This window comes from Saccopteryx leptura, chromosome 1 (assembly GCF_036850995.1).
Source record: "Saccopteryx leptura isolate mSacLep1 chromosome 1, mSacLep1_pri_phased_curated, whole genome shotgun sequence".
Classification (NCBI taxonomy): Eukaryota; Metazoa; Chordata; class Mammalia; order Chiroptera; family Emballonuridae; genus Saccopteryx; species Saccopteryx leptura.
The window spans coordinates 53,869,189-53,890,047 of NC_089503.1; the positions used below are offsets into that span (position 1 = coordinate 53,869,189).

A 20,859-nucleotide genomic window follows, 5' to 3' on the forward strand; every position below is an offset into this window, starting at 1 on the left:
AGCTCACATTAACATAAATGGGAAGGCCCTCAGACAAGCACATAGGAACATACTGAAGAAAAGACCTGTACTCAGCATCCAGCACCCAGCACCCAGCATTAGGTTAGCCCAGAGGCAAGGCTCAGGGATTATAAATAGGTGAGAAAAAGAACTAAGGAGCCCTGGCCAGGTAGCTCAATTGGTTAGAGCATCTACCCAATAAGCCAAGGTTGTGGGTTCAATCCCTGGTCAGGGCACATACAAGAATCAATCAATCAATGCATACAATGGATGCATAAATAAATGGAACAACAAATCAATGTCTGTCTTTCTCTCTCTAAAACCAATACATCAATTCTTTTTTTAATTTAGTGAGAGACAGACAGGGGCAGACAGAAAGGAAGAGAGATGAGAAGCATCAACTTGTCATTGTGGCTTTAGTTGTTCATTGATTGCTTTCTCATATGTGCCTTGACCAGGGAGACTCTAGCCGAGCCAGTGACCTCTTGCTCAAGCCAGTGACCTTAGGCTCAAGCCAGTGACCTTGAACTTCAAGCCAACAACGTTTGGACTGAAGCCAGTGACCATGTGGTCATGTCTATGATCACACTCTTAAGCCAAGACCCAGCACTCAAGCTGGTGATCTCACTCTCAAGCCAGATGAGCTCACACTCAAGCCAGTGACCTTGGGGTTTTGAACGTGGGTCCTCAGCGTCCCAGGTCAATGCTCTATCCACTGTGCCACTGCCTGGTCAGGCACCTACACATAAATTTATTTTTTTTTTGAGAGAGAGAGAGATAGAGGCAGAAAGAGGGACAAACAGACAGGCAGGAAGGAAGAGAGATGAGAAGCATCAATTCTTTGTTGCAGTGCCTTAGCTGTTCATTGATTGCTTTCTCATATGTGCCTTGTCTGGGGAGCTCCAACTGAGCCAGTGACCTTTGGGCTCAAGTCAGTGACCATGGGGTCATGTTAATGAAACCATGCTCAAACTAGCGATCCCGCACTCAAGCTGGATGAGTCCGCGCTCAAGCCGGCGACCTTGGGAATACGTAAATTTTTTAGAAGAAAGACAAAGACCCAAGGAGGCTTCCAGCACCTTCTTGAGCAGACTCAAGCTGTCTTCTGAAGCTTTGACTTCCTTATAGCTGACCTTTGATTTTCATGAATTTCTGCATTTCCCTATGGGGATTATTAACACTAAAACCACTGGGCTTATTTTGCAGACAAAAGGAAGAGAGAAACAGCTTCAAACTAGCTTGGCTTGTGGTTAGGCCGCTAATCCATAAAATCAACAGAGAGCTGGCTTTAGAAATCCAAATGATGCAGGAGACATCCATAAACTGGCTTTCCTCCCTCCTCCGCTCAAAGCCCCACTCTGGGTCCCTCACTTACTTAGTTTTCCTTCTTCCAACAGGCTTCTCCTCTGCGTTGTCAGCTCCACTGCTTTCATACTGTACAGGGATGTCTGTTGCCAGTGCCAAGGGCAGGAGGCTAAGGCCATCTCGCCACTGGGCCTCTTTCAGAGCCACCTCGGCACCAACAATACCCAGGCTGTGCTGCAGCTCAGGCAGAGTCAGTGGTCGCAGCCATGTGGCCAACTCCTGCTCTCCTTTCTGCCCACCCCTCTGGGCCTGCACAAAAGGGCATGCTGGGAGGAAGGGCCCATGATGAAACCTGTGCTTCTGAAGACAGCAGTCAACATGGGAGGCACTCTCTAACAAAGAGGTGTCTGGGGGGAAAGCCTGGTCTATGGCATCTAGCAGGTCCAGATGGAGCTGGGATTGGACCCAGGGTGCCCAGTGGTACAGTTTCTCCAGGAAGGGCAGTAAATCAAGGTGGCCGATGAGCAGCGCACGATATGGAGGCAGCAGACGCAGCACTGCATGCAGGAAGTGCCAAGCGGCAGGGCTGCCATCCTGCAGCACAGCTGAGAACAGGGTTCGGAGCTCAGCTACCAGGAACCCCAGTGCCTTCAGGGACTTCCTCTGTATCCTCTGGCAGTGCCGAGACTTAAGGGCATCAGACGATGCCTCTTTAGGAGATGAGCCTACCCTCGTCTCTGAGACCAAGAGCAGCTGGGCATTCAGCTGCTGGCGAACCGACTTTGCCCACTGCTCAGGTTCCGACTGCCAGTTCCAGGTTCCTGGCTGATGGGCCTCACCTGGTTGGCCCAGCCAAGAAAGGAACAAGAGAAAGAGGTCTTAGGCTCTGGTCAAGGGACAGTCAGGGTCAACAGGGTTAGGGGAAAGAAGGGAGGGACTTAGGACAGGGAAACCGGAGCTTCAGGGCAGAGCCAGACCAGCAGAGGGCCATTCTTGGAACCCTCAACCCTACCTACAATCTCCCCAAAGGCTTTGGTAAGAAGCCCACCAGGAACAGAAGTGGGGTCCCTCCCTGCATGATTAGACGAGATTGGGCGCGTTCAGGGTGGTATGGCCATAGACTCCTGCATGACTTCCCCACCATCCAGGACACTGTCTCCCTCACCTGGTCTAAGGGGTGCAGCAGGCAAAGGAAGGGAAGAGAGACAGGTCTGTCGGTGAGGTTTCATCAAGGGAGTGCCTGCTGGGGAAATGGATGAACTTAGACTTGGGTCCTAAGCACAGACTCACTCTACTCACAGCCACTCACAGCAGAGAGACTTGCAGAGACACCCATGTGAGCACTTACAGAGGCAAACTGATACACACACAGAAAAAGCTCCCTGAGAACCTCGGTAACAGTAGTGAGGAACCCTCACTGGGAGTGGAGCCTGGCGATCTTCTGAATTGGAGGAACAGGTCCTCACGCAGAGGCAAGCCCAGCCCAGGTCCCGCCTGCCGTGGGCTGAAGGGGCTGTTGAGGACAGAAAGCTGGAGCGGCACAGAGGACTACTTGGTCAGCAAGGGGCGGGCCGGGCTGGCAGCAGGAGGAGAGCTCGATCCTTGGGGGCGTGGGAGGAGCGGACCTTCGGCGGGTGCAGCGGTAAGAGTGGGAGTAGTCCCATCGGGTGAAGGAGAAGCGGACCCGAGCTATGGGCTCACCCGCAGCCCCTCTCAGCTGTTAAAACGGTTACTAGATCCCTCCCGTGAAGCTCGGCGCTGACGCTTGGAGCGCTGAGAAGCCATAAAGGGGAGGGGCCGGGGGGCCGGGAGCTTGGAGAGGGAGCAGGGTCCCGCTGAACAAGCTGGCTGCTCGCTTGCCTTGGGAATACCGGGTCAGCCTGGCTGGGGCTGAAAAGGAACGATACGGTTGATTAGAAGTAGCGATCTTGAGGGCATCGTGGGCAGGTTGTGATCCTTGCTTGTGCCTGTTTATCCACTGAGCCAAGGAGCGACTACGCTAGCGCCAGGCACCAACGACCCGTCACGGAGACCACTCCACCCCCACCCCCCGCCAGCTCCCACATACTCACCTAACCCATCTCACCTCCACAAACCCCTAATAAGACAAAATCCTTGATCAGAAGAATCTCAAAACCGGGGGAGGGAGTCGGCCTGAATGATTACAACAAAAACAGTAATTCGGCATTTGATAGTCCCTCCCACCTGGGCTCGGATATCTAGATTTGCATATCCAATTGTTTGTTTCCACTTGGCTATCTGATGAGTACCTGAAACTTAAAAACGTAAGACTCCTAACTGCCCCCCCACCACCAAAGAAACCTTCATCAATGTCTTCCCCATCTCGGTAAATGGCAAGTCCATTTTTCCAATTGCTCAGATCAAAATCTTGGAGTTACCTTTGACTTCTCTCCCTCCATCACCACCTCCCATGTCTTATTTTTAGTAAATTCTGTTGGCTATAGCTTCAAAATATATCCAGAATCCAACTACTTCTTGCCACTTTAAGTGTTACAACCTTGGTCTAAGCCAGTGTTTTTCAACTACCTGTCTGCCGTCCAGTCAACCTGTAATTTTGTGCAGGTCCGCGAAAGAGTTATCCACCCTGATGTTGTATGAAGATTATAGACCCAATGATCTTAGTTGAATTCACTTATTTATGTGCAGAGTGATTTCTGTCTTAGAGGTCCATGAAATAATTCTATTTTTACCTCTCTCCAAGTATAAAAAGGTTGAAAATACCCTGGTCTAATCCACTATCACCTCTCACTGGATTATTCCATAGTTTTTTTAACTGGTCTCTCTGCTTCTACCCTTGACCCTACAATTTGCTTTTTTCAGGGCATCCAGTGACCCTTTAAGATTTTATTTATTCATTTTAGAGAGAAGAGGGCAGGGGAGCAGGAAGCATCAACTCCCATATGTGCCTTGACCGGGCAAGCCCAGGGTTTCGAACCAGTAACCTTAGTATTCCAGGTGAACACTTTATCCCAGGGTTCGGGAACCTATGGCTTGCGAGCCAGATGTGGCTCTTTTGATGGCTGCATCTGGCTCTAAGACAAATCTCTAATAAAAAGAAATAATAACGTTAAAAATATAAAACATTCTCATGTATTACAATCCATTCATCTCCTACGGCTCATGTTCATGTTGCAAGTGGCTGGAGCCAATCACAGCTGTCCTCCAGGACAACACCAAATTTTTATTGGATAATGCATAACGTACATGGGTTGTTGTATGGCTGTCACGGAATTACATTTTAAAATGTGGCATTCATGGCTCTCTCAGTCAAAAAGGTTCGCAACCTCTGCTTTATCCAATGTGCCACCACAGGTCAGGCTGCTTAGAGAACTTATTGAGTTCTTTTGTGACCATTTAATATTAAACAGCAACACTCTTCCCACCTTCCTTTTCCTTCTTTTTGTTCATAGCACTTAATACCATCTCATATAAATATTTATTTAGCCTGACCTGTGGTGGAGCAGTGCATAAAGTGTCGACCTGGAATGCTGAGGTTGCTGGTTTGAAACCCAGGGCTTGCCTGGTCAAGGCACATAATGGGAGTTGATGCTTCCTGCTTCTCCCTTCTCCCCTTCTCTCTCTCTTTTCTCATGAAAATAAAAATTTTTAAAAATAAAATATTTCATTACTTACTGTTTCCCAGACTAGAAATATAAGCTCCATGGCAGATTCTGATTGCTCTCTGCTCTCCCCAGCCCCTGTGCTAGGTACCAGGATAGGTGATCAGAAAATATTTGTGAAACAGATGCAAAAATGTATAGCAATCTTCATTAGTGAGAAAGAGGATAGATTCAAAGCAGACTGCCTGGATGGAACACCTGAGTCCACTACTTATTAGACATTGAGATATTTTACCTGCCTGTTTCATTTGGGTTTTTTTGTTTGTTTTTGCAAAAAAGTACCTTGTAGGGTTGTTGTGAGGATTAAACAAGTTAATGTATGTATATAAAAATGCTCAGAATAAAGCCTGGTGGATAATAAGCACTTGATATAATTGACGTGTTCTGTTGTTGTTCATGGCACAAAGTGCTGTTGACACAATGATAAACAAGCTGTAATAGGATTCAATGACAGCATACATAAGGCATGGTAACCCTTCCTGGAAAGGACAAAGAAAAGTCAGAGTCACAGAAGGCCTTAAATTTTAAGGCCTTAAAACAATGGTTTTCCAGACAAACAAGGACAGACGGGAATTCTGTTTAGAAACCTCTGAGCCCTCAACACTGCCTAAAAATCTCATTGTTTCTTGTCAGTTCACTCTTCCATTCTGTTCAAATACTATTTCAAACCTCCTGCACTTTCTCATCTTCCATTTTCTTCTACTTTATTCTGATAACTTCACTTCCTATGAAAAAAATAATAAATGCTGTATCAATCAGAGTTCTCCAGAGAAACAGAATCAATAGGACATAGGTAGATATACATAAAGATATTTATTTTAAGGAATTGGCTCAAACAATTGTTTGGGGGTGACAAATCCAAAACCTGTAGGGTAGGTCAGCATGCTATAAACTCAGGCAGAAGTTAATGTTTCGGTCTTGAGGCAGAATTTTTTCTCAGGGAAATCTGTTTTTGCTCTTAAGGTCACAATATATGGGATAAAGCCCACCCACATTATTATTTTTTTAATATTTTATTTACTGATTTTAGAGAGAGGATAAAGAGAAAGGAGGTGGGGGGAGGAGTGGGAAGCATCAACTCATAGTAGTTGCTTCTCATATGTGCCTTGACTGGGCAAGCCCGGGCTTCAAACCAGCGACCTCAGCATTCCAGTTCGACACGCCATCCACTGCACTACCACAGGTCCAGGCAGCAGCCACTTTATTAAGGATAACTTTTTTTTTTTTTTTTTTCATTTTTCTGAAGCTGGAAACAGGGAGAGACAGTCAGACAGACTCCCGCATGCACCCGACCGGGATCCACCTGGCACGCCCACCAGGGGCGGTGCTCTGCCCCCCAGGGGGTGATGCTCTGCCCATCCTGGGCGTCGCCATATTGCGACCAGAGCCACTCTAGCGCCTGAGGCAGAGGCCACAGAGCCATGCCCAGCGCCCGGGCCATCTCTGCTCCAATGGAGCCTTGGCTGCGGGAGGGGAAGAGAGAGACAGAGAGGAAAGCGCAGCGGAGGGGTGGAGAAGCAAATGGGCGCTTCTCCCATGTGCCCTGGCCGGGAATCGAACCCGGGTCCTCCGCATGCTAGGCCGACGCTCTACCGCTGAGCCAACCGGCCAGGGCCAAGGATAACTTTTTTTGTAACTTTTATTTATTCATTTTAGAGAGGAGAAAGAGAGAAGGGGGAGGGGGGGAGCAGGAAGCATCAACTCCCATATGTGCCATGATCAGGCAGGCCCGGGGTTATGAACCAGCTACCTCAGTGTTCCAAGCCGACACTTGATCCACTGTGCCACCACAGATCAGGCAAGGATAACTTCTTTAAGTTATCCTTATCAACTAACTGATGTGAAGATATTAACCACATCTATAAAATACTTTCACATCAATACCCACGTGTTTGATTAAATAGCTGGATACTGTAAACCTAGCCAAGTTGACACATAAAACTTAACCATCACACATGCCATTTAAAAGGAACTCTCTGTCTCCTAATACCAAATAAAAAACTTAGATCTGCCTTCATCCATTCCTCCCTCATGTTACCAATAAGAGCTGTTCCTTCTGTCTCTGAAGCCAAGCTCTAGACCTTTGCTTTAACTATTCTCTCTTGCCTTCATGTACCCAACAAATATTTATTGAGTATCAACTGTGTTGGACACTATTTTAGGTGGTTACATCTGTGTACAAAATGATATTGACAAAAATTGATTTATGGAACTTATATTCTAGTGGAGGACATAAATAGTAAATAATAAACAGAATGAGTAAATTATGTAAGTAATAGTGTCATGGAAAAAAACAGCAGATTCTAATAAAGTCTTCTAATAAAGTCTTCCTTTGGTTATATGAATAGTAGAGTCAGCTGGGAGGAGACTGAAGGATGTCCATTCAACAAATATTTATCAAGCACATATAATATGCCGGGCACTGGGATAAGAATACAACGGTGAACAATGCAGACATGGACTCTGCCCTCATGACCAACTGTTAGTAGTGCTACATGCCCAAAACATGAGGAATGGTGGAAACTGGAGTGGGGAAAGAGTATTTGAACTAAGCACACAAATATGAGTAGTTCAGTTGGTAAAGTAGAGGGAAAGCATCATACGCCACAAAACAGCAGCTACAAAGGCCTAGAGATGGAGGTGTACGACAGGTTTGAGGAATCAAAAAACCTGGTCCTGGCCGGTTGGCTCAGTGATAGAGCGCTGGCCCAGCATGTGGAACTCCCAGGTTCGATTCCCAGCTAGGGCACACAGAAGCGCCCATCTGCTTCTCCCCCCTCCCCCCTTTCCTTTCTCTCTCTCTCTCTCTTCCCCTCCCACAGCCAAGGCTCCATGAGAGCAAAGTTGGCCCCAGTGCTGAGGATGGCTCCATGGCCTCTGCCTCAGGCACTAGAATGGCTCCAGTTGCAGTGGAGCAACGCCCCAGATGGGCTAAGCATTGCCCCCTGATGGGCGTGCCAGGTGGATCCTGTTCGGGTACATGCGGGAGTCTGCCTGCCAACCCCCACTTCTTACTTCAGAAAAATACAAACAAAAGCCTGACCAGGCGGTGGAGCAGTGGATAGAGTGTTGGACTGGGATGTGGAAGACCCAGGTTCGAGACCCCGAGGTCGCCAGCTTGACTGCGGGCTCATCTGGTTTGAGCAAAGCTCACCAACTTGGACCCAAGGTCGCTGGCTCAAGCAAGGGGTTACTCAGTCTGCTGAAGGCCCACGGTCAAGGCACATATGAGAAAGCAATCAATGAACAACTAAGGTGTCGCAACGAAAAACTGATGATTGATGCTTCTCATCTCTCTCTGTTCCTGTATGTCTGTCCCTATCTATCCCTCTCTCTGACTCTGTCTCTGAAAAAAAAAAAAAAAAAGACTGAGAAAGAATAGGACCTAGAGAAACATTTAGATTTAAAGGCTGAAAGTATTTGAGCCTACAAGAGACTAAGAGCTGCAGCCAAAGAGGTAGTATATATTAAAAGCATGCAAGTGGAATCGCAGATGCCAGTGGAAGACTGTTGATGATGAGAAACTACTACCACCAGATGCAACTGAGAAGAGAAGCTGAAGACTGAGAAATAACCACTGGACTTAGAAATACGGCCACTTGGTGACCCAGTGTGACCTCAGTAAGAACCATTTCAATAGAATAAATGTAGAGTTCAAAACAGACTGGGTTGGGGAATGGGATGGAAAGGGCCAAAGTATCCAACTGTTTTTAATATAAAGTGGGAAAAATAGGATTGTAGATGAAGGGGAAATGAGATACAGAGTTGTCTGTTTTTCTTTTTTTTAATTTCTCTTAATTTTTATTTATTGATTTTAGTGAGAGAGGGAGGGAGAGAGATGACTATCAATCTGTTCCTGAATGTGCCCTGACCAGGAATTAAACCAGCAACCTCTGCGCTTTAGAGCAATTCCAACCAACCAACTGAGCTATCCGGCCAGGGCAGAGTGGTTTGTTTTTCTAACAGGAAAAACAAATTAGGAAAGTGGGAAAAAAGATTCACAAAGACAAAAGGACTAGGATTCAGCGCACAGAAATAGACACTGGCCTTAAGAGGAATGCTTACCCTATTTAGACTAGAGAAGAATGCTGCAGATGTAGGTGGGTGACCAGATGTGGGAGTTCTCAACTGAGAGCTTCTACTTTTGTTTTGAAGAAATAAGTATCTGCAGAAAGTGAAGAGAATGGTGGTATGGGGGACTAATAAGAAGCCTAGGAATATTGGTTTCAAATTCTCATTTGTAGCAAGTAGGAAAGATGACTGGAAAAATCCAGTGGGATTATAAGAGCTCAAATTCATTTGAAGTTGGTAACCATGGATTCATAGTGATATAAATCTGCTTTATAGTGATTTCCTTGGGTGGCCTTTAGCTGTTCAAATGCAGGCACAGACAATGGTTTCATTTTATTTCAGCACCCAAAAGCAGATGAGAGGTAAGAAATGCAGCCTATTCAGAGAATCACTAGAATTTAAACTGGATAGGAATCTAAAAGACAGGAAGGTGTTAATGGAGAGAAGGTGGGAGCAACGGCCTGACTGCTCCAGTGAAATCAAAGAATGACAGTTGAGTAACAGTTCAATAAAGTGGAAGGAATACGGTCAGTGAACAGATGTTTTTAAAGATAGAGCAGTTTGTAGCAAAGACAATGGCTGGTATATAACTAAGGGAGTGAGTGCCCAAGAGAGTGTAAATCATTGGAGATTGTGTCAAAGGACTGAGACCAAAATACTGAATGAAATGTCTGTATAAAAAGTATCAATGAGTAGATAGGAAGACCAAGGGCTAACTATTTAAATAAAAGTAGAAGAGTGGCAGTTACTAAGGACAAATAATGAGAGGGTAGTATACTTGAAGAGCCTCAAAAAAAAAAAAGAAACTCAAACTTTGCAAAGGAGTGGGCAATTATGTTCTGAAGCCAGAATGACCAGAACACTAATCCTGTCTTTAATATGGTTAACAGATAAAGTTCTCTGAAATTGGGGTGGCACAGTGGATCAAGTGGTGACCTGGAACACTGAGGTCGCTGGTTCAAAATCCCAGGCTTGCCTGGTCAAGGTACATATGCTTCCCACTCCCTCCCCACCACTGCCCTTCTCTCTCTCTGCTCAATCTCTGAAAAATCAAGAAATAAAAAACCTAAAAAAAAAAAGATATAGTTATTTCTTAACTTTATTTATTAGAGAGAGGAGTGAGAGAGAAGTGGGGAAGAAGCAGGAAGCATCAGTTCCCATATGTGTCTTGACCAGGCAAGCCCGGGATTTTGAACCAGGGCCATCAGCAGTCCAGGTTGATGCTTTACCCATTGCACCACCACAGGTCAGGCAGGATAAAGTTCTGTCAACATTTATTCTTCTTGAGCTTAGAACATCACATGCTCATTCTACCAGTGGTTATCACTTGATGGCAAGACCTGAGAGAAATTTTGGCAATGATGGAAGATGGATGGTAGAAATTAGTTTCTTCTAAGTATTGACAGGAAAGAACAGAAGAGATTGGAAATTTAAGAAAGGGACTAATTGATGGGTCACACTGAGGGACACTCGTTTTTCCATGCCTGGGGCCAGGTTTGGTGCAGATAAGTTAGCAAACAGAAGCTTTGGAAGTTCAAGGAACTTCTATGCTCCTAGCCCTTCTCTAGTAATTTCTAACTGCATAACATGGAAACAGATAATTCACAATCATCTTGAAATTTAATTACATGGAAGTTTATCACAAGGATACCCACAAATGTTGATGTGGGGAAATCCTTCCACCAGCAGCCCAATATCCAGGGTCCCCATTTTTGTCTCTGGAAGTTAGGAAGTTCACAAGCTGTTTTACCTGTATTTATACTTTCCACGTTAAGAACTTAGTTGGGTAGACATGAAGCCACTTGGGAAGGAAGTTCCTGGTCAGCAACTTTTACTTTCTACTAGAGCTTTCTAATCAAGATTTGTTCAAGAGACAGGAGCTAAAAAGGCAAAAACAGTAACTGGAGTCACGTTTCTCAACAGATGACTGTATAAACTGTGCTTCTGAATTCCTGCTTCCTGATCTGTTTAGTAGTTTTGTCATAAAGATTAACTAAGATAAAGCATGCCATACACCAATATCAGAACCTATACAAAGTAGGGGCTCAATAGATTATTTTGAGAGATAGCCTGATATAGTAAAATGAACATGGATGTTAAAGTCAGATATGTATTTTAATACAGGATCTGTTATTAGAGATTTCAACCTCCTGGTCTGTACAAGGGAGAAAACTGTGTGCTTTGTGGATAGTTGTAAGAAGTTATTTTTATTACTGTGGAAAACAATGTCTAAGAGCTTCTATTTTCTCTATAAAAAATGAAACATGGTCACCTGATAGGGAATGGTTGAGGGTGAGGTGGGGGATTAAGGAGACAGTGAAGGTGTAAATAACTGCCATAGTGATTAAGAACAGTAAACAAGACCAAGAGCCCAAAAAGGGGTGCTTGTTGGTAATAAGGGCATAGTTGAGGTTGGGATCTTTAACTATTTATTTAGTTGCATTCATTACACAGCTGTGTTTTTCTCTTAGCAGTCTGAATGGAGGAACAGAAAAGATTAAACAGATGGAATGATACAAAAAAGACACAAGAACAGCAAGAAACTGCAGTGATGGAATGAAAGGTCATTATTAACATTACTGAATGCAGAAGTAAATTCCGCAAGGGGAAGCAATAAAAATAAATAAATAAATGGAGAGGCTGGAATTAGAAATCACAGAATAACCCTGGTCAGAAAGCTCGGTTGGTTCGAGTATTGTCCCACACACACAATGTTTGTAATGTTCAATCTCTGGTCAGGGAACATATAGGAACAAACTGATGTTTCTGCCTCTATCTCCCTCTGCCCTTAAATTAATGTTAAAAAAAAATCACAGAATCGGTAGAGTAGGGCAGAGGGTGAAATTAGGAGATTATAAATAAATAGTGAGACATTAAGGTAACTGAAAGAGGTCCCTAAGATTTCCCTTTATCCCTTCTGTTTCATAACCACCATCTACTTCTCCCTTAGGTTTCTTTCTCTCAAGTCTGACCACATTGCAGAATACAGCCCCCCAAATTTTCTCCTTTCTAAGTGCCCCTGAAGACAAGCACCTCTTTGCTTAAAGGTTTTACTGCTCATTTAGGAAAACAGAAAACAGTAAAAAGGTAACAACTTGGGGAAATGGTTAAAGTTTCAGAACATCCCAGAATTCTTACACCTTTCATTCATCTGTTCTAGAGTTAGACTTATAAGGAGGTAGTCCCTAAAAACCCTGTGATTTCTTCATCTGTTGTCCTTAAATAGTTCCTCCTTTCCCTAAATCTAGCAGAATTCCTTCAAGACATAGTCCACCCCTACACACACACACACATACAAAACAGTTATGAATGCACACCTGGTTCACAAGTGAGCCATTAAAATCAGACAGATTTAAGTTAATGACAGCTAGACAGAGATCCTATTTTCTTTGTCATCTGGCCAAGAACCACCTTCCTGTTGCTATCACCAACTTTAAAATTGTACCTACAAGCCCTGGCCAGACAGCTCAGTTGGTTAGAGCATCGTCCCAACACATAAAAGTCGCTGGTTCTATCCCGGGACAGGGCACATACAGGAACAGATCGATGTTCCTGTCTCTCCCTCCTTCCCTTGATCTCTCACTAAAATCAATAAATTAAAAAAATATATTTTTTTAATTGTACCCACAGACCTTACTTTAACCAGGTGCCTGGGAATGATTGCTGAGGTTTTCCTCCTACATATAGAAGACAATTTCTCTGTTGCCAGGGTTGAAGCCAGCAGATATACACTACAGAATAAAGAATAACGCCGATAAAGTGGGCCAAGCTTCCCAGCCCAGAACATAAACCAAACAGAATAAAAGCTGGTTTATTAGCTCCAGAAAAAGGAGCAACAGTATCCAGTTCTCAGGTAACCCCTCACTCTCTATATACAGGCTCCACTCAGCCCAAGGTCCACTGGCTCCTTCAATGTCAGGATCCATCCAGTAACCCCCTTTCTGGGGTTAGGGGTGGCTAGCTGCCTGATGGTGAGTTTCCAGACTGTTCAGCAGCAACATCTGGCACAGCTGGCACAGCTGACGCAGCTTCGTAGTCTGCGATGCGGCGCTGTACCAGGGCAGGCATGAGCTGCACGTAAGCGGCCATGAGGCGGTGGTTGGAATGGATCAGCTTTCCAGCACAGCTGTGCAGACAGGCCTCCTGGAAGGAAGACAGAGTGGAGGTAGAGGCCATAGGTGGCCTGTCAGGTCCGTCTCCTTTCTTCGCATCCCCACCTTAGGGGCGAGGGTCATGGAAAGACCTCGGAAGGGAAGGGAAGTGGGGAGAGGAGGAAAGTAGTCTACGGGTAACTCGGAGGACGAAGAGTAAGTCCCTACTCGGTTCCCCACCTCCTCCGCATCCAGAGCTCGGTGGTGCAGGCTGGGCACGCAGCGATGGAAGCAGAGTTCCGTCATCCGATTGTAGACCAACAGGAAGTCCCGCAACTGGAAGAGAAGGAGACCAAGAACTCAGCGATAAAGGTACCCACACCTCAGCTCAAGGCCGCGCCGCCTTGAACTTACCGTGGACGGCGCACTACAGCCCAAAGTCCCCAGCCCTTGGATCCCTGGCTCTTGGGGCTCCCGCCCTGCAGACTGGTACGCAAGCTGAATGTAAGACCCTGAAGCCACTTTTGGCGGCTACTCACGTTTCTCAGCTGCTGCTGCTGCTGTTGCTCCATCCCAACACGGGAACGCACCCGCCTCCACTTCCCTTACGCTTTTTGGTAACGCCCCGGAAGTAGTCTCCGGCCGATTCCCCCAGAGACTGAAGGGTTGGCTCAAAGATCGCCCTGCCCCAGAGAACGTCACTTCCGCCCTTATAATTTGCGACGTGGCTGGCTTCTTCTGCCCGCGAGAGGACGTCACTTCCGCCGAGTCCCTGACCTGCTCCTAAGATCGCGACGGGAACTGGAGCCTGAGGTCCCCGCGCGGCCGGGGCCTGGCGCCCTGAGGGGGAGAGCGGCCCAGCCCTAGGTGAGAGGAGCATACATACTTGCTTGATGGGAAGTTGAATGCATGAACTTGACCTGAGGGCAAGATACCTCTGAGCCCCGGGAAGGATGAGTACACACCTGATGCCCAGGTGTATGAGATGGGGGGGCAGGGAAACACACCTGGGGAGACACACGGACTTTGGAAGGGATCACCTATGTCCTGGGAAAAAGAGGCTTTTCCCAGAGGCCGGAAAGGTACACCAGCTGATTCAACTAAGGCCTGGTGGGGAGGGTCGGAAGAGGAGAAGGTGCATGGGATAGAGGAGGGGGAGATCACTTGAAGGAAAGGGGAAAAAACTCTAAAGGAGTTTGAAAGGCCGAGCCGTCGATAACATACCTGAGCCCTGGAAAGGGGTTCATCTCCCGATGGAGAGAAACAGCTGCATGGGGATAAGCTCCAAGAGAATACAGACTTTATATCTTGTTCACTGCTGTATTTCCATGGCTTCAAATAGTGCGTGGCACACAGTAGGTACTCAGTGAGTGTCTGCTGAATGATTGAATGCATGAATGATCACCGGGGGCTTGGTCGTGTTGGAGGATCATGAGAAGACACCTGAGGCCTGAGTGTGCATGTGTAAAACTAGGCACCTTCGAGAGGAAAGGTACATATACCACTCGAGGAAAGGCGTGATAGCCTCACTTCAGAACACTCAAGCCCTGGGACAGCCTCTGAACCCTCAGAAGTAGTAGGGGAGACCTTTCTCTTCTAAAGTCCTGGCCAGTTTCCAGAACTGTCTATGTTGGGTTTTGCAGGGCGCTGGAGTGGAGATACTGACTCCAGTCCCTTCCCTAGCCATGACGGACGGTATCCTAGGGAAGGCAGCTACGATGGAGATCCCTATCCATGGGAATGGCGAAGCTGGGCAGCTTCCTGAGGATGATGGGCTGGAGCAGGTGCTTCTGTTTGATTCTTCTCCTTATTATTTCAATTTAGAAATCCCAACTCATAAACCTTAGGCTCTCACTCTATTCTAGTAGCCTTCCCTAACTTATCTAATTTCCTTCAATCTTTTTACAATTCTTCATTCTGATTCTGTGCAGACTTCCCTTGTGTGCTCTCTCTATGATGCTTCAGTCCAAGCTTGTTCTCACCCCTAAAATGCTTCAGCTGCCCCTATGTTCCTGAAGCCCCCTCTTGTCGCCTATAGGACCTCCAGCAGGTGATGGTGTCAGGACCCAACCTCAATGAAACCAGCATTGTGTCTGGTGGCTATGGGGGCTCTGGTGATGGACTCATTCCCACAGGTATGAATGATTAGAACAGGACAAGAAGCTTAAGTGGAAAGAGGGAGAGGAATGGTTCTGGGAAGCACAGGATATGTCTAAGAAAGCTTGAATTATTTCTAGAGGTCTTGGAAACCTCTGGTAGTATGACCCGTATGGACTCTCCTCGCCCCAAGGCCAATTCCCAGGCTTGTCCAACTCTCCCATTTCCCCTTTCCCCTGAGACGCACCCTTTTTCTGCTGCCACCACCTGAGTCAAGTAAACAACTCTGTTCCACAGAAGTTCACCCTGCTCTAGAGCTTGATGCTGATTTGGAACTTTATGAGACTTCTCAACATTTTACTTTAGACTCTAAAGTTTAGAGGAATAAACAGCCCTGAATCTTATACTGACTAGGATTCCACTTGGAAATGTCACCCAGGTTTCCTGTTACCAGGACCCACGATCTTTGACCTCCCACCCCACCCTCATATTCATTCTGTTTCCTCTGCCCCCATACACCAGCAGATCCCTCCTTCCTCCCCCTATCTCCAGTCCCCAGCACCGCCTCAGAAGGAGGCCAGATGTCTGTTGGGATTTGGGTCTCAGGGCACAAGATGAGTTCCTCCTAGTGAGTAGGAGAATCCAATTGTCTCTAGCCTCTGCTCCTTCAGGGAAGTCATTTTCAGGTGCTGGGAGGGAAGTATGTGTGGAGCCACAGATGTGTCTGGTTGTGTCTGAGAGACGCTGGTATCAGAGAACTTGGTCCTTTAGGGTCTGGCCGCCATCCCTCTCACAGTGCCACTCCTGCTGGCCCCGGAGATGAGGTGGCTCGGGGCATCGCTGGAGAGAAGTTTGACATCGTCAAGAAATGGGGCATCAACACATATAAGGTGGGATTCAAGCACCTCTTCCTTCCCCTAAACTCCCCCAGGTACCTTTTTCCCTGTTCCCAGATCCTAATACTCCATCTATGGCTGAAAGTAGGAGCCTGGGTATGCTGGGATAGATACCTGTTGTGGGGGCAGGGTGCTAGGGTCTCTGACCTATTCCCCCACTTCCCAATCAGTGCACAAAGCAGCTGTTATCAGAGCGATTTGGCCGAGGCTCCCGGACTGTGGACCTGGAGCTAGAGCTGCAGATTGAGTTGCTGCGTGAGACGAAGCGCAAGTATGAGAGTGTCCTGCAGCTGGGCCGGGCACTGACAGCCCACCTCTACAGCCTACTGCAGACCCAGCATGCACTAGGTGACGCCTTTGCTGACCTCAGCCAGAAGTCCCCAGAGCTTCAGGTGCCTCAGCCAGGCCAAAAAGGGTGGGGAGACTGGGCCCAGGCCCTCCCAGGCAGTCACCCCACAGCCTCCCTCCCTCCCTCCTGCAGCCCAGAGGGAGAACCCCTCCAGGGTGGGCCCAGCCCTGCCCCCAGCAGCACTCACCTGTGGAGGCAGCCTGAGGGTTTGTACAAAGGTCCAGAAGTCGGAGGGGCTGGGGGAGGTGGCATACTAGGTGCCTCGCAAGTAACCTTTCTCTGCATTGATGAGAATGCCTTTGGTGCTCAGCCTAATCCGAGCCCCTCCCTTGCCTGCTGCACTAGCTTTCTCTGTTCTAGCCCTGTGAACTTATCTGAGAACCCCACCGCATATCCCTACCCCAGGCACCCCCGGGGTGGCCCCACTAACGTTCTGGCTAAGAGAGCCTTGCTGGAGGCAGTCCTTGGTTGTTTCAGTCTTGATGGCTGCTTCCTCCCTGGAGAAGAGGGGAATGAAGGGCCCTACTGCTCCAGTCAGGTAGGATTCTTTCTTAAGGCCTGTCCCTCCCTTCTGTCCTCAGGAGGAATTTGGCTACAATGCAGAGACACAGAAGTTGCTGTGCAAGAATGGAGAGACACTACTAGGGGCTGTGAACTTCTTTGTTTCTAGCATCAACACTTTGGTCACCAAGACCATGGAAGACACACTCATGACTGTCAAACAGTACGAGGCTGCCAGGTGTGGGCACTGGCAGTGCCTAGGGTTTGGGGAATTGGCTGGCTTGGGTGGAAGTTTGAGATTAGGGGCATAAGAATTCAGAACTTAAAGGAGAATGTGAAGGGCAAAGGGGTGGAGATGAGCCTATATCATCCCCTCTCCAGGCTGGAATATGATGCTTACCGAACAGACTTAGAGGAGCTGAGCCTAGGTCCCCGGGATGCAGGGACACGTGGTCGACTTGAGAGTGCCCAGGCCACTTTCCAGGCCCATCGGGACAAATATGAGAAGCTGCGGGGAGATGTGGCCATCAAGCTCAAGTTCCTGGAAGAAAACAAGGTGCCAACCCCAACCCTTTGACCCCAGCACACCTTCCCATCTGTAACACTGACCCTCCCCCATCATCTTTGGTTAGGAAAACTAAGATCCCTAATTAAGGAGTGGGATCTGCCCCCTAGTCTTCCTCAACCCCAGGTCTCCCTTCTTCCAATCCCTGACCCTTTTCTGTTGAATTGGCTGCTGGTCCCAGGATCATGATAGAAAAATGACACCCTGAGCTGTACTATCAGAACCCCAAACCCAGCTAATCAAGTCAGCATTCTCCCATCAGATTGACCCTTGTCCTTTGACTCCCTTGGTGGAGTTCAGCTCCCACCCTAAAAGCACTGTCAGAGCAGAGTCCATGTGCCTCTGGACCCCCAGATCAAGGTGATGCACAAGCAGCTGCTGCTCTTCCACAATGCCGTGTCCTCCTACTTTGCTGGGAACCAGAAACAACTGGAACAGACCCTGCAGCAGTTCAACATCAAGCTGAGGCCTCCAGGAGCTGAGAAGCCCTCCTGGCTAGAGGAGCAGTGAGCTGCTCCCAGCCCAACCTGGCTATTAAGGACACTGGGAGGGGCAGTCCCAGGGTGTGGGAGATCAGACATGGAACATCCCTACTACCTGCCCTCTGGCTTGGGCTCCTTTTCCCTGGCTGGGACCTGACACCAGTTTTGCCCACATTGCTGTGGCTTAGGGAGGGGGCCTGCAGGCCCAGCAGCTGCTGCCCTGTCCTTTATCTTCCTGGCCACTGGGCTTCATTCCCAGATCTTTTCCTTCCACTCCACAGCCAAAGGCTATGATGAAACTATTTCCTGGCCAATGGCATCACTCCTCAGGCTTAGCCCCCCCTGTTGGGGGTATGGCCCCTGACCAATGGCAGAGCCTCAAAAGGCCCTGTCAGCCAATGGCAGCTCTTCTTGGGCTCCCCTGGGCCAATGATGTTGCCTCCAATAACCTTCGTCCCTCCTCCATGCGTGCCCATTGCAGAGAAAGGGACTGGGACCAAAGGGGTGGGGATAATGGGGAGCCAAGTTTCTGGCCCTGCATCTTAATGGGCCTCCCTTCATCTACCCAGTTTAATTGTGCTGAGAGCCCTGGAAGATTGGGACCTAGCACTAGGAATAAACCTTTCGTAAAAGCAGGCCCAGTGAGGTCAGTTTGTGGGGACTCTAGGAGGGTGGGCTGGGTGGAGAAATGCTCAGTCTAATCATACTCCAAAATCCTATCAAGTCGGAAAAGCTGGGGCCAGACAACTGAAGTCAGCTTCATGAACAGTCAAGACCCATTCCTTCCCCAGGCCCAGTTGGAGCCAAAGCATTTGCCTTTTTGGCCAGCACCAAGATAGTTAAGGATCTTAAGAGCACAGAGCCCAAGGGGGTTGTGCCTGCTGACCTTCATTATACATTCATTCATACAGAAAATATTTACTGAGTGTTTTTATCTGCCTGGCACTGCACTAGACCCTGGGGAACCATCAGTGAGTAAAACATGTCCCTCCCCGCAGTGCTATGGTCTAGTGAGGAACAGAGACAAGTAACCAGGCAACTACAATACCGTGATAAGGATTAGGATACAGAAGTATAGGGAGCTATGGGAGCAGAGAGGAGGTGCATCTAGCCTAGATTGTTGGAAATAAACATGTCAACTTGAAAACAGACTTCAAAGATGAGTAGACAGCCAGAAAGAGCACTCTAGGATGAGGGGCCAATATGTTGAAGGCTCTGAATAGTTATTGGGGAGCAATTGAGTAAAGGGGAAGGGAGACTACAGGGGTAAGATGGTAAGAAATCACTGTTTGCCTTTTCAGGCCAATTAAGGACTTTTACCCTTTAAAGAAGGCGGACTGAAGCTTTTTCAGCAGAAGTTTGATGACATATAGGAAGTCGTAGAGTTGAGGAAAGTAGTCCTTACAAGGCTTAAAATAGTGTAATACAGACCCCAGTTTCTTCATACTGGGTGGTCTGTTATCTCTGGCCCAACCTTCGAAACAAGTATTCTTGTCTGGAGGGCATCACAAGCCCTGGAGCACCTGTGCCAGGTGCCTAAACTCAAGTGGGTGAGAGGTTGAGGTAGTTTCCAGGTCTCCTACTGCACCAAAATGTTGAGCCCAAATCTGAACCTTGTCTAAGGCAAGAAAGCTCCCTAGAACTTTCATTTAGTCAGAGCCTAGGTGCCATCACCTCTGCGCCTTAGCTAAGGAGAGCTCTGGACTGTTTCAACATTCCCGCTACCTGTGTGGAGGGCTGAAGGAAGGGGACAACCCAGTCAGCAGATCCTCAGAGCACAGATCCAGCAGCGGCCCCATGTTGCCTTTGTCATAGATACTGCAGCTCTCAGGCAGGCTTCTTGGGCTCTGGTCAGCCTGCAGTCATCTGGAGCTTGATTGTTAGGAGAGGGGTAGCCCACATGCAAGTCCCTATCTTATGACCCACTGGGGATTTTTCAACATGAAAGGTACTGAATTTCCAAGTGACTGGAGGCAGGACCTAAACGCAGAGCTCAAACCCTGGTTACACCACTTTCTGGCTAAATGATCAGGGTTAACGTCTTTCGTTGTAAAACACAGCTAATAAAAGAAACTACCTATTAACATTATGAGTATTAAAGGAGATAATATATGTAAAGTGATTCGTTATGTGTATAAGCACTCAGTCCCTGTTAACTGTTGTTACAACTTTCATTATTATCCACGGGGGCTGTTTTTGCACAATGCAATCATTCCGAGAATTGCTCTGGTTTTTGGAGTGTAGAAAGGAGTCTCTGGATGATCTGAACCATAATTTCCTCACGAGGGTGCTCCTGAGGGAGACCCAAGCAACTAGACTCGAATCAAGTCGTCCTACCTTTCTACCCCATCAGCCCCTTCCAGAGCTCTGGGTACTGCCTTTCCACCTTGGGGCCCTTCGCCGCCCAGATATCCGTGCCGAGGTACAGATGATTCCTGTTTCCCAAGATCAACAAAAACCACGCTAGCATATTCCGTAGGAGTCCCCCCCCCCCCCAGAAAGCTGGGAAGGGCACCTCCAGACCCGCTCCCAGAGTCCGAAATCCCTGCTGTCCAGTTTGCCTCGTCTTGACAGAGCTTAATCCCAGTCTCTGAGACCTACTATGCAACCCTACCCTGGAGGCGTGGGTAGCCACAGACAGCTGGCGAGAATCTGGGACCGAAGATCCGGGATCCGGGATCCGGGATCCGGCTCTCGGGCACCTCAGGCCGCCTGCGGTGCCACTTCTCGCTAGAGGCTCCGATGGGTGGGGGGAGCGGTGCAGGCGGGGCGGGGAGGGCGGGGCCTGCGCGGTGGCAGGCGGGGCGTGGGTGGGTCTTCAGTCCTCGAGCCGTCCCCTCCCCTCCCGGGGCTGGCCGCAG

General features: G+C 47.9%; 3 protein-coding genes across 3 annotated transcripts in view; 1 reads left to right on the forward strand and 2 right to left on the reverse strand.

Annotated features, from left to right (window-relative positions):
• Positions 1 to 2,969, reverse strand: part of DNHD1 (dynein heavy chain domain 1) — a 70,222-nt gene extending 67,253 nt beyond the window's left edge. The window contains 3 exon segments of the mRNA XM_066360074.1: positions 1,376 to 2,144; positions 2,724 to 2,835; positions 2,931 to 2,969. Coding sequence (XP_066216171.1) covers positions 1,376 to 2,144; positions 2,724 to 2,835; positions 2,931 to 2,969 — 920 coding nt within the window.
• A 9,843-nt stretch (positions 2,970 to 12,812) lies between these two features.
• TIMM10B (translocase of inner mitochondrial membrane 10B) lies at positions 12,813 to 13,768 on the reverse strand. The gene is made up of 3 exons (XM_066366526.1): positions 13,648 to 13,768; positions 13,349 to 13,444; positions 12,813 to 13,160 (listed from the first exon to the last, which is right to left on the reverse strand). Exons 1-3 carry the CDS (start codon positions 13,678 to 13,680, stop codon positions 12,975 to 12,977), a joined length of 315 nt encoding a protein of 104 aa, XP_066222623.1. The 5' UTR covers positions 13,681 to 13,768; the 3' UTR covers positions 12,813 to 12,974.
• A 60-nt stretch (positions 13,769 to 13,828) lies between these two features.
• Positions 13,829 to 18,635, forward strand: ARFIP2 (ADP ribosylation factor interacting protein 2). Its single transcript, XM_066366525.1, has 8 exons — positions 13,829 to 13,975; positions 14,752 to 14,892; positions 15,147 to 15,243; positions 15,977 to 16,095; positions 16,272 to 16,493; positions 17,032 to 17,189; positions 17,333 to 17,507; positions 17,871 to 18,635. Exons 2-8 carry the CDS (start codon positions 14,794 to 14,796, stop codon positions 18,024 to 18,026), a joined length of 1,026 nt encoding a protein of 341 aa, XP_066222622.1. The 5' UTR covers positions 13,829 to 13,975; positions 14,752 to 14,793; the 3' UTR covers positions 18,027 to 18,635.
• The last annotated feature ends 2,224 nt before the right edge of the window (positions 18,636 to 20,859 follow it).